The sequence below is a fragment of the Tursiops truncatus genome, chromosome 13 (assembly GCF_011762595.2).
Source record: "Tursiops truncatus isolate mTurTru1 chromosome 13, mTurTru1.mat.Y, whole genome shotgun sequence".
Lineage (NCBI taxonomy): Eukaryota > Metazoa > Chordata > Mammalia > Artiodactyla > Delphinidae > Tursiops > Tursiops truncatus.
In genome coordinates, this window is record NC_047046.1 from 25774369 (window position 1) to 25787746 (window position 13378).

At 54.7% G+C, this 13378-nt stretch overlaps 1 protein-coding gene across 1 annotated transcript in view; it reads right to left on the minus strand.

Moving 5' to 3' along the window:
• The window catches only part of UBE2L3 (ubiquitin conjugating enzyme E2 L3), a 42583-nt gene that overhangs the window by 25302 nt on the left and 3903 nt on the right, over nt 1–13378 (minus strand). The window contains exon 2 of the mRNA XM_033837367.2: nt 3494–3589. Coding sequence (XP_033693258.1) covers nt 3494–3589 — 96 coding nt within the window. The remainder of the gene's footprint in view (nt 1–3493; nt 3590–13378) is intronic.

The window sequence follows — 13378 nt, forward strand, 5'->3', positions numbered from 1 at the left end:
CCCTCACGAATGGGACTGGTGCCCCTTCTGCCATGCGAGCAACAGCCTGTGACTCGTGAGAAGAAGGTCCTCACCCAACTAGCACTGATCTCAGACCTACAGCTCCCAGGACTGTGAGAAATAAATTTCTGTTGCTTATAAGCTCAGCTATCTAGTATTTTGTTATACAACAGCCCAAATGGGACAAAGACACATATCAAGCTGAGAACTTTTGCACCTATCAAACTGACAAGAATTTCTTCCTGCGTGTTGTTTCATGGACCCTCTGTTAGGGCAAACAGCGTTCCAGAGAGCCCCCGAGTGAGACTAAGCATTTAACATGTGCACTTACTGAACTTTTACAACAGCCAGAAGGGAAGCGCTCCTTTTAGAGGTGAGGATGCTGGGACTAACTGTGTAGCTGGCCCAAGATCACCACCCCTCCCGTCAGGGGCAGGGCTGGAGCTCTCCCCTTGGGCAGCGGGACCGCACAGCCTGGGTGCTGAAGCACGTGACACTCAGAACCCCCTTTAAAAATGCTCAGCAACCTCCACAACAGCCAAGGACACGTGTGGGCACTTGTGGGCACTTGTGCAGACAGTACCTGTAGGAGTATAAACTAGCACAACCTTTCTGGAAAGTAATTTGACAACATATATAGCCCTAAAGATGGTTTTTCCTTAAATATAGTACAACCCTGATCCTAATGGAATATATAATACAGAATACTGTATCTTAAGATCAGAATCTAAAATAAAAATGACTATATTGTACACCTATAACTTATAAAACATGGGCTATAGGATAGTTACTAAAACTTATGTTCATGAAGAGTTTCAAGGCAATGACCAAATAATGATAAAATTATGACATCAGCAACTGGCCCATTAAAGGGGGTGTGAGCACCCGGTTAGGGGTGGACACGCCCACTGGGAGAGAAGCCTCAAGAAGGTTCACCACTAGGCCCCTGTTCCTGAAGGGCATGTGCCAAAAACTCACTAAACTGAATTTCTTCATAATGGGATTATGGGATTCTTTTCTTCCTTAGACCTTACATCTGAATTTTAAATGGAGAAATCTTATATAAAAACAAGTGTTTAGGGCTTCCCTGGTGGCGCAGTGGTTGAGAGTCCGCCTGCCGATGCAGGGGACACGGGTTCGTGTCCCGGTCTCGGAAGATCCCACATGCCGCAGAGCGGCTAGGCCCGTGAGCCATGGCCGCTGAGCCTGCACGTCCAGAGCCTGCGCTCCGCAACGGGAGAGGCCACAACAGTGACAGGCCCGCGTACCCCAAAAAAAACACAAAAAAACCAAGTGTTTAAAGGGAATCAACCTGAACTGCCATGGTAACGATGAAGTGCCCCCGCCATCGCCCCCTGAGGTCTGGGCCTGCCCTCTCTCTGAACTGCAACCAGGGTGGATTTGCCAGGTGGCTTCCCCAGGACCAGCAAGTACCCTGCTGTAAAGGCCCACTTCCCCGGGGGCCACATCTTTATCAGCCTGGCCCTGCTTTTCACTCCAGCTGGATGGATCCCAGGTGAGTTTGGGGAGAAGACCCCTTGCTGACCCAGCCCCTACAGAGCAGGAAGACCCGAGGCCCAGGTGTGGGGTACTAGTGGGGACCTTGGACAGAGCAGTTGCCAACTGCTTCCTTGAAACTCTCCTCACGCCAACCCAGGGGCCAGAGAAGTAGGAAGAGGCAGCGTGAGCAGGGCGAGAGGAGCCCTGGCCACAGCCCTGTCTCCAGGCACAGCTTCCCCAGATGCTCCAGACACTGCCTGGAGCCTTGGCCCAGGCCACTGGGACTCTACCAGCCATCTCCACCCGGGGCTCAATGAGAAGTCGCCCGTTCCACAGGCTCTGCCGATGCGACACCAGGGAGACGCCTGCCAGACAGCCACCTACCCTTGGAGCCGGCTACTGAGCTCCCACGGTAGGCTGCCCAGCCTGACCGCTTAAAACTGTCCCGGTCATTCTTATTATTTTTCAAAAGATCCACATCTTAACTATTCACCTATTTTATCAGTAGGAAACAAAATCTCAATTAGGAAAGTGCCAGGGGTCAGATGGTCTTGGCCATCCTTCCACTCAACATCTAATATGTCCCCACAGTGGGCAAGGGCTGGGGGCAAAACCAGGCTGGACGCTGCCAGGTTTATAATTTTTGGTGTGCACTGAAACACTATAAAGCATATCTTTCCTTAGTTATCCAAATGATTATAAAAATAAACTACAAATCCAATATTTGCTGTTCAAGTTCCAGGGACTGTTAAAAAAGCATGACCTACAACCAGTGTCAAGAAGGAAGCATCTCTGGTCAGCGTGCTCTCTGCTCGGCTCTGGCAAAGTGACCCATCTCTTCGTAAGGAGAGATTTTACACTGGGCGGCGGGGTGGGGGGGTGCGGGGGGAGGGGTGAGGCACAGGGCAGGGGGGATGAAAGGAGGTGGCGGGGGGTGGGAAGAACAGGAAGGAACGGGGGTCACTGGCACAGAGGGTCTCTGTCGCAAGCCGGGGACATGGAAGGCACATGACGTCCAAGTAAGGCTGCCTCCGGCAAGCGGGCAGGAGCAGAGGCCAAGATGGGCAGGAACAGAGGCCAAGACGCACCCCTCCACGTCCAGCAAGAACCCAATGACCTGACACTGGAAGAAGCAAGGTCCCCAAGAGACAAAACAGAGCAAGAGAAAGGCAAGAGGCTGGACAAGAGCCATGGCTAAGAGTTGAGAGGAAGTGGCAGGACAGGAGTGAGGACCTCAGGGCCAGGGCTGGACCTGCCGAGCCGGGGCTGAGGACGTGGGCCAGGTGCTGCCAGAAGCAGTTCTGGGAGGGCAGGGAAACCGGGGTCACAGCTGGAGTCAGCATGGGACAAGCCTGTGGACGGGGAGATGAAGGGCTGCAGAAAGAGTAGATGCGGAATCCAGAGGGCGGGGAGGCCACAGGAAGCCGCGGTGAGGAGAGGGCCCGAGCAACCAAAGGAAGTATGGGCGACAGGGAGTGGGGCGTGGGGGCAGATGCCCCAGAGAAACACTGGGGGGCCACTAGGCAAAGGGACTTGAGACCAATGGGAGGCACAGACTGGAGGGTCCCAAGAATAAAACCTGGAACACAGGTGTCCAGAGGGTTAGAAACACAGACGCAAACCCAAGCAGGAGAGCAAAGAGAAGACATGGATGAAAACACCCGCTATCTCCCAAGAGAGGTCGGAGAAAGCGGCCCGTTTGGACAAACGCGGCCAGGCAGAGAGAAGCCAAGGAAGAGCAGGAGCACAGACGCACGTCCTTTCCGGGCCGACCCTCACAGGCCTGGAAGGCTCGGACCTCAGAATGTCAGGAGACCAGAGCCCAGATGGGCTCCCCTTCACGGCCCTGCCCTGTGAGCCTCCGCGACAGCCGCCTCGGGCACCTGCTGGCCGCCTAGAGTCAGAGCCGCCTTGGGAGCAGAGGGAGAAGCCCGTAGCACACACATCAGCGTAAAGAATAATCTGGTAAGAAGTGGAGGTGTTCAATACTCACAGGAACAATAAGCCCTTGCCAAGTCAATAAATTAGCTTCATCAACCTGGATGTTACGGAAGTTTTTCATCCCACATTTGCGGATTTCTTCAAGCTCCTGTTGATTGACAAAGCATAAAGGGGTGTCAAATAGGGGAAAGCACCACACGTTAGATCCCTCCTGACTCCCTCAAATTAAACCAAGTGCCGACACCGCCACCAAGGCCATCTCAGAGCATGGCTAGATGCCCTGGCCTGGTTAAGAGGCCTGGAGCCGCAGTGGCCCCCTTGACCCGTACCCCAGGCCAAGACAAGCACCCACCTCGGTGAACCCACAGCCCCAGTGGACGATCCCCTCCCCTATGGGCTGTCCCCACGCAGCAGGGGCACAGGCCAGGTGCTGAAGACCTGACTCCTTCCAACCCAGATCTATGAAGCGCTGCCTCCGTGTAAAGGTGAATGGAACTGGGGAAGAGAAGCAAACAAACCCACAGTTTTCCACCCAACGCCGGAGTGCAGTTTCAGAAGGTCTCTCCCTCCACAGGGCACATGGCTGGGGCCCGACGACCCAGTCTGGGGCTGGAGGGGGGGTGGGGGAGGATGGAAACCTTCACTAAGCCTCGGTTTCCTCTGCTGCAAAAGGGCATTGAGACCCAAAGATGTAGACAAGGAGGGGGAACCATGCTATGTGCAAGAAAACGCCTTGCAAATATATGAGGGGTTGTTATCATACAAACGCCACTTCATCCAGAAAGCACGGCCGGCCAGGCGACATCAGGGCCCTTCCCGTCTCTAGCCTAGAATTGTCTGTCACTTGTTTTTCAACCCTGCACTAGCCTGACATTTCCCACCGCTTCCCCAACAACTCGAGTGACCGTCCAACAGGCGTTATGGCCCAAGCCACCCACTGCACAGCCACCCGCCCACCTGGGTCCCCCATGCTCCTCCATCCTCAGAGCCTAGAGTGAGGCGCTCCCCCACCACACCCCAACCCGGCTCTCGTCCACGACACAACAGCGTCCTCCACATCTCCTGGATGCCTCTCTCTCCAACCCCACAGCACCACCCAGCCCAGCCCTGCCTCCTCCGCAGGGCCCACAGGATGGCGTCCCACAGCCCAGGCTTCCTCCTCGCTGGTCTGGCCCCCGCAGCCCTCTAGAACCAGGAAACCCCTTCATGTTTGGTGCCGTGGCGCAGGATGGCACAGAGGCTCTGAACCAGCCGCCCTATCCTCTGCGTGCCACATTCCCATCAAACGGCCAGTGTACAAGGCACCCTGGGGGATACGAGATAAGGAAGGAGAAGAGTCCCGAGAAAGGGGGCTGAGCCGATGTTACAGGTGTGCCTGGCACGGGGCAGGATAAGGAGGACAGCACGTCAAGTGACTGCACAGAGGAGACAGGTGGGACACGCTGCTGCTTGGTGGCAGGGGCCAGGCTGAGTCTCTTCCCACAGGGAAGACTGCTGCTTGCCAGCCCTAGCTGCCCACCACACTCGTCGGCCTGGGCCCCAGGCCCAGAAACTCTGGTCTAGCAGGTGTGGGGTGGAGAGAAATGGGGATTTTTAGCAAGCTGCACAGTGAGAGGATGAGTTCCATTTCTAAGCAATGCTCAGCTTCCACGAGGAAGATGCTAGTGGCCATGGCCCCAGCAGTGGGGGAAGGGGTGGCCTGGCCCCTCTTCCTGAGCCCGCAGGAGGGGAAGCATGGAACCTGAGAGACCACCCGACCTGCCAGCTGTCAGCTGGTCCTCCTACTAATGCCCAGGGCTCATTGGAAAGGCTCCCCTGGGGATTATGAAGCCTGGGCACATTCAGGAAGGGGAAGAAACAAATCTCACACCCACACTCCCACTCTGGTCCACTCCCCAAACAGAACGTAAGCTCCAAAAGAGGAGGCGCACGGCAGGGGTCAGGAAGCCCAGGAGCCCACCGTCACACACAAATACAATATCTGCTTAGTGATCCGGTGACTGATCAGATGGGAAGCAGGGGACTGGAGAGGGGCGAGGCCCTGGGGTAAACAGGGCTCTCTATGTGCTGGGACCTTCCGGCCCTCGGCTCAAGGCACTAGAGTAAGATTCTTGTCTAGAAACAGAAGAGACCATGTCCCGTAGCGCTGAGTCCTACCAAGCTAAAAAATGTTTAAACCAAATACAGATGGGAAAAAATTCCAGATAGAATTGTGAAATTAGCAGTCAAACAGGGACTTCCCTGGTGGTCCAGTGGTTAAGACTCCATGCTACCACTGCAGGGGGCACGGGTTCAATCCCTGCTCAAGAAAATCCTGCATCCTGCATGCCGCACAGCAAGGCCAAAAAATTAAAAAAAAAAAGAGTAAGAAAGAAGAAACAACAGAGAATAGATTCAATATTCATAGGACAAAATAAATTTTAAAATAATCTATAAATATACTTTACAGCTTCAGAAATCCACACACTAACAACACGAGGTATGGGTAATAAACACAAGGAGGTACATTTCAAAGGAAATTACAAAAACGTGGCAGGTAGGACTGTCCACCGTAACTTGGCAGTGAGAAACAACCTTGCTCAAGAAACGGAGGAGTGGCGTGTTGGCAGGGGTGCAGGGCGGGCAACTATCATGCTCTGATATCAAGAGACACGGGAACAAAGACGGGAGCTGTTCGGTGCGAGGACAGCAACCCTGCCCCCCGCCCTGCCCCCCACCACCCGCAGGAGAAGATGGTGATGCTGTGACAGCAGAGCTGGGAGGCTTGGGAAACCCGGAGCACGGTTACCGGGTAAGCTCAAGTCACCTCGCTGTCAAGTGACGCTCAGCAAAGATGACGAGGCAGGTGCCTTTGCATAGTTCTAAACAACAAGAAGTGGGTATAAGGCAGAAGTAGAGAAACCAAGACAAACAAGCCGGCCATCCAGTCCTGTCATCTTCAGGGAATGCCAGGCAGCCCCTGGGAGTTTCTCAACAGGGCAGCGCTGAGCCCTGCCCACTAGATGCCAGGCCTGTGACACAGCTCCACCCAGCTTCCCAACACCCTCCAGAGCCACAGCTGCTGAGAACCACTGACACTCTTGGGGGCCGGGACGCTGAAAGTCCTGAGATGCACAAGACAGTCCCGCAGACATGAACTGATCAGCCCGAAATGCCAATCACGCCTCCACCGAGAACAAGCTGAAGACCGACTCAAGTCATTCAGAGAAGAGACGGGGGTTCCCCTGGTGGCACAGTGGTTAAAAGTCCGCCTGCCAATGCAGGGGGCACGGGTTCGAACCCTAGTCTAGGAAGATCCCACATGCTGTGGAGCAACTAAGCCCCTGCGCCACAACTACTGTGCCTGTGCTCTAGAGCCCGTGTGAGCCACAACTACTGAAGCCCGCGAGCCTAGAGCCTATGCTCTGCGACAAGAGAAGCCACCACAATGAGAAGCCCGCGGACCACAACCAAGAGAAAGCCCACGTGCAGCAACAAAGACCTAATGCAGCCAAAACTAAATAAATTAAACAAATAAATTTATAGGAAAAAAAAAAGAGAGACGGGTTCATCTGAAGGCCTAACAAACCCTCCAGCGTGACTGCAGCCTGTAACTGAAGATGAAGAACGGGGGGAGGAATGGCAAGGAGACCACATCGATTCAGAGTTGGAACGTCCGACGGATGGTGGGAGAAAGAGGGGTCCAGCTCCAGAACGGAGTTGGGAAGACCAAAGCCAAGAACCACAGGGACTGACAAAACACGCCCACAAAGGTCTGCGTCAGTTCTGCGAGAGCAGTTGGTCGGCTGCTTCAGGCAGATGGGACGATGCTGACAGGCCGAGAGAGACACCGGGGAAGGAGAACCAGACACTCACACGTCCCCCTCCTGGTGGGGAGCGGGCTTCCTGGGCAGGGTGAGTGGCGAGGGAGAGAGAGAGGGCTGCACTCCTCAAAGCCCAGAGGGAGAACTTGGCGTGTCGGCAACACTCTAGGCCAAAGCGTGGCATCGGGCACAAGCGACCACTGCCCGACAGCCCCACGGGCACCAGCAGGGGACACAGTCCGGCCCCATCAGGAGACTTGCTGGTCCCCGAGCAGAGACAGGGAGCAGGACACATTATACACAGCACGCCCTCGTCTCACAATGCAGTGTACACATCTGAGCCGGGGAAGAATTAACCAAGTCTCTGTTTCTTTCCTTCTTTGATATTCGACTGTTTACAGTCTCCCTGGGTAATCCTCACACACTGAGAAGCCCTCAGGAGCCAGTGGTTCCTAATCAGTGTGAGGCCATGGTCCTCTTTAAGAAATCCAGACATACTATGTGTAAAACAGATAACCAACAAGGACCTATTGTATAACACAAGGAACTATACTCAGTATTTTATAAAAACATATAAGAGAGGGCTTCCCTGGTGGCGCAGTGGTTGAGAGTCCACCTGCCAATGCAGGGGACATGGGTTCGTGCCCCAGTCCGGGAAGATCCCACGTGCTGCGGAGCGGCTAGGCCCATGAGCCATGGCTGCTGAGCCTGCACGTCCAGAGCCTGTGCTCCGCAACGGGAGAGGCCACAACAGTGAGAGGCCCGCGTACCGCAAAAAAAAAAAAAAAAAAAAAAAAAAAAAGAGAGAGAAAAGAAGTTGGAAAAGAACATATATATGTGTATATATATAACTGCATCACTGTGCTGTACACCTGAAACACAACACGGTAAATCAACCATACTTCAACAACAAAAAAGAAAAATGAAATCCAGACAGATGTACAAAGGAAAAACCAGCGGTCTGAGTCATGGCTGCTTCAGATGTTAAATCAATGCTATGGACGGCAAGTGTCAAGGTAGGGGGCGCTGGTACAGTTTTTAAAAAAGGCATATTTTAAAAAAAAAAGGGATATTTAATATCATGGTGTAATTTCCTATTTGCTAAATGGAAAAAAGCACAATGCGCCCCTAAAGAACTACAGAAAGTAAAGCTGAAGGTCTTCCTGGCTGTTGAAGCTGGGTTAAGAGAGCGGAGCTGCTCTGGGGACCTGCGGGGGTGTGGGGGGCGCCTACAGCAGAGGCCAACAGCTTCACGGGAGAGGCTGACACCAGCCCTGAGGGAGGGGGAGGATGGACCCTGGGGTGAAGAGAATAGGTGTCCCCGTGGGAGACGCAGGCAGAGCCGTAGAAGGAAGGAACCCCCAGGTGGTTCGGGAAGCAACAGGAACAGAGCTTGGCTGGAAAGGCTACTAATTCTGGGGACTCGGCCAGGGTGTGGGTCCCAGGCGCAGGGGGGAGTGAGGAGTGCCTGACTCCCGTGGACCCACAGACTGAGAACCTCCAGAGAGCACCAGGCACCTGGGCCAGGGGTCCCAGGCCACAGTGAGGGGCACCCCTCCTTGAGAACAACCCAGCCTTCCAGCAAAGAAGAGACCAGTTCCCTGACTCAGTGTCACTTCCACATCTGCAAACAAGCTCCTACCAGAGCAAAGGCCTCCCACCGGGCCAGCACACAGAAGCAAGGCGAGGAGTCCCTCTGACAGCAACAAGTCTGCGCCGACAGAAACCCGGAAACCGGTCTGAACTTTTCTTAGAAGGTGCATACTGTGACTTATATTGCTTATTCTACTGTTGAACCTTCTCTGCTGAACCTTCCTATGGGCGATAAAAGCAGAATATTTCAATCCCCAACCATTCTCTTCAACATTTATTTTATATATAATACACAGAAACAATATTTTGATTTGGTAGGTGGTTGCTTCAACAAATCATCAGTGGACCAGGAAGAGCAGAGGACTCTGGAGTCAGACAGGCCCGGGCTCAACCCAGCCCCACCTTTCACACCACCTGAAGCTCGAGTCTAGGAGTCTAGTCTTACGGTAGGAAGCTTACTCCATAGGGCCCTGCTGAGAATTACAAGAAACGCTGGATGTTGCTGAAGCTGGCAGGAGGTACTCAATTAGGGTTCGGTTCATTCCCCTCCACAACTGTGTCACCACACTTCTTAAAATCTAAGAGTGTCAGGGCACCAACGTACATATTCTATCTGTTCTATATAACAGGACATACACATGATATGACATTGGTGTTGACAGCCTACGACCAGAGCTCACGGGGGCCTTAAATGAGAAATGAAGATGTTTACGGTTAGCACAAAGCTTTCAGAAATGACCTGATCCAATTAAAAAGAAAAAGACAAAGAAGCATAAGACAGGGGCCTGCCAATGGCGCATCACACTCCCCTCCACAGGGCACTGTCACCTTCAAAATCCCAACAAAGCAGAACAGGAGGAGGCATGGTAGGGAAGATGCTGGCCTTTGTGCAAGAGTCGCACACCCCACCCAGCCACGTGAACAGCAGGAGCCAGACCCCAAGTGAGAAGCAGAGACCAGAGCCTCACGATGCCCCTGAGGGGGGCCAGGCCAACCCGTCAGCTTTATTTGACAGGAGGGAAGGCTGGAGAGAGGCTGAGAGGGGCCCAGTCACAGACAGACCTTGGACAGGGCAGAGCCAGGACTAGAGCCCAAGCCAGAGACTTTGTTCCATGGATGTCCAGCCACAGAGTGGTGGGGAAGGGGGGCGGGGGCTCCCATTCCCTGGTCAGGATCCTGGGGGGCCTGGCGGCCCTGGAACTGCACTTTCCCAGACTCTCGACGACAAAAGGACAAACATACACAGCCTTCACCTGAGCCCTCCATTTAGGGCGAGTCACCCCGCAACTGTTTCTTCTGTGCCCGGAACACTTCTAGGCTCTCCCATCCAGGCAAAATGAAACCCGGCAGGTAGAGCCCGACGTTCAAGGGAAAGTACAAGATCCCTGTCAAATACCAGCCACGCAACTGGTGGGACATTAATAATTTGAAAGAGCTACTTCTTGCTTGTGGGACTGTATCAAAGTGACTAATTTTGACAGAAATGCACTTTCCAAGCTTGCACAAAGGAACCAGTGGCAATGACACTCAATTATGACCTTAATGTAATTCAATACACTGTAAATCTAAAACATAAGGCTTCAAAGCTCCAGGACATGAGTCTCTTATTTCAGTGACTGCTCAGCCAAGGGGGCCCCACCACCACGTCTCCACAGCGAGCCAGTGGTGTGCCAGCTATGTCACACTCAGTTACTGCCACGATGGACACACTCAGCGATGGTCCTCACTCTATGAGGGAGTGTCACTGTCCCTTTGGAGAAATCAGGACACTGAGGCTCAGGGCGAGGACACAGATGAGCCTGCGGCAGAGATGAGGATCTGAACCAGGTCTTGGAGAACTCAACCACAGCACGCTGCTCCAGGAAGCAGGCCGCCTGCGCATGATCGTGCCAACAGGACACGGCTGCAGGGGACACTCAGCGCTGCCCACACGCTCTGGCCCACTCTGCACGGCGGCCTCACTCCGGGATGCGTGTGTGCCTCCAACTGAACGGGGGTGGGCCTGGCACTCTGACCTGCATCACACACTCTGGAGTTCAGCATCCCGGGATGGAGACAGGGTCAGTCATGTGGACCACGCAGCGGATCTACCTGTAAAGTGGCTTTCCTGTGCTGAGTTTCCCAATGACTGGCACGGGGGGCGGGTGCACACATTTACAGACCATCTCAGGAAGGGCTCAGGGGCCATCTGACTTTGGAGCTACAGCCACTGCCCAGCCCGCTCAGACAGGGAGCACCAGCAGAAGCACTGGACCTGATGCCAGTCCCTGCTTTGGCTGCACATGTGTCCACTGGGCCAGGGGCTGTCCGGCACACTTCACCCCTTTGCCGAACTTGCTAGTGAGAAGCAGAAACAAAATCTGGCAAGATAAGGAGTACGGAAAACTCCAACTGATACAGGCCTGGAACTATTCAAAACAGCACAAACCCCACCACCACCTAACCTGAGACGAACTTTACTCTCCATCCCGTCCCTTCTTACGGGAAGCCATGTGAAAAGCAGGAGAGAAACCCTGAGAGCAGGGAGCACCTGGCGGCCCCACCCGTGGGTGGTGGCCGGGCCTCAGCCTCCCGCCTGTCAGGGCCCTGCAGCTCTGGACACTAGAGACTGCGGCCAAGGCCTGGAGGACCTGGAGCAGGAGACCAAAGGCACAGCGTCCTTGACGGGACCGCCAGCCCAGCTCAGCAGCCTCATTGGCCCACACACTCAGCACAGGAAGAAAAAACACATGGGTGAGATTCTGAGACACTGACTTTGAATTCAAGAGCTGCGTAATTTTGCTGGAAAAAGTAAACATCTTTAAACAAAGACACGTTCGCACAGCTGTCTCAGGAAACCTCTCACTAACCCTAAGGAACAGGTGACTTCAAGAGTCGGGAGGGCATGTGGAGAGGGGGACTTCCTGTCCTCCCTGCCCCAACCCACGACCCCCGAGGGCAGCACCATTTCCTCCAAACCCTCCCTCCCTCCCACCAGGCCACTCTCCTGGCTCCCGTGCTGACACCCACACTTAGTACATGCCAGGCGCTCTTCTGAGTGCTTGATATGTAGTAACTCAATCTTCACAATCTTCACACAGATGACATGACTAATGCACAGAGAGGTTAAGCAACTTGCCTGGGTTCAGTCAGCTAAGACGCGGCGGGTCAGGACACACGCTCCAGCACCTGAGCTCTTAATCGCTCTGCAGTATTCCACTCTCAATAGCTCTGCCCTGAATGGAAGACCCTTCCCTCCCCCTTTCTCCCGGGCTAGGGTGAGGCTCGCCCAAGCCCTCGAGAACACACAGAATGAGTCTGGACAGGAGACACATGCCAGCAGAGCCCTCATCAGCGAGCAGCCACTTCTGGACGCCGCACCTGGGGCTCCATTGGATCCTCAACTGAAAGGCACAGCGTCTCTCTGCCACCTGTCCTGAAATCCACCCGCGCTGGCTTCGTGAGGCCCCTCATGGAGAGGCAGCTCTGCCAGCGGCCGAGCCGAGGGAGGGAAGGCTTGTCCTAGAGGGCCAGGCGCGCTGGGCATGCTGAAGAGGGTAAAACCAGGTCAGTCCCCAGTGCTTCTGGAAAGCGCCACAGGGGTGGCCTCCCTAAAATTCAAGGAGGGGACCGAGCAAGGTAAGAAGCACATGGCCAGGGGTTACTACATCTGTTCTGAAGGATGAAAGCTCCTCACCCTCACCAGCTGCCCAGTAAGCTACCAAAGCCCTGCTCAGAGTGAAGGGCCAGACCAAGTTCGGCCTCCTCCCGCCAGAGGGGCTTATCCGTCCCCCCTCACTCCTCAGCTGGCAGGCGTCCAGCACACACGGGCAGCCCAGGACCTTTGTTCTAGGCTGGGCCGTTCTTCTCCCTCCTTCAGCTCCTTGAGGGCACAGTGCAGAGGAGACCCCCCAGGAGCTGAGTCAAGGAGTCGCCCTGGTGCAGAGAGACGAGCCGGGGAGTGCAGAGCTTGAGGGTCCAGGGGATCCCAGGGCAAACGGGGGAGATGAGACTGACAAGCCCAACCCCGGACAGGACACGCTGAGGAGCGCGGGTCCTGCCCTACTGAACCCGGATCCGGTTTCTGGGGGCAAGGCCTGGGCGTGAGCACTTCTCTCAAACGCACTGCCGCTTAGGGATGACGTGGGAGTGAGGAGCTGACTGGGGACGAGCACAAAGAACCCACTGAGCGATCCCAGGCAGGTGTCCACCACAACAGGGACGGCCTGCATGAACGGCATGGCAGTGGAGATGCAGAAAAGACAGAAAGAGAAGGGAGATAAAGGCCTAGTTCAGCAGAATCTGGCAAGTGGCTCAATGTGGAAGGAAGGGATGAGGCAGGTTCCCCCAGGTTCTTCCTTGGTGATGGAGTAGACAAGTGGCCCATTAACTAAGGGAGGCAAGACAGACGTGGAGGCACAGGCGGGGCTCAGACCCGGAGGCCTGCAGGTCCGGCGCCATTCAAAGGAAACTCCTGAGGAGGGGCGGGGGTGTGGGGTGTGGGGGACCACCAGAGTCCAGGCCCAGGAGGGAGGGCTTTGTGGTTCTGTAAGCTTTAATTC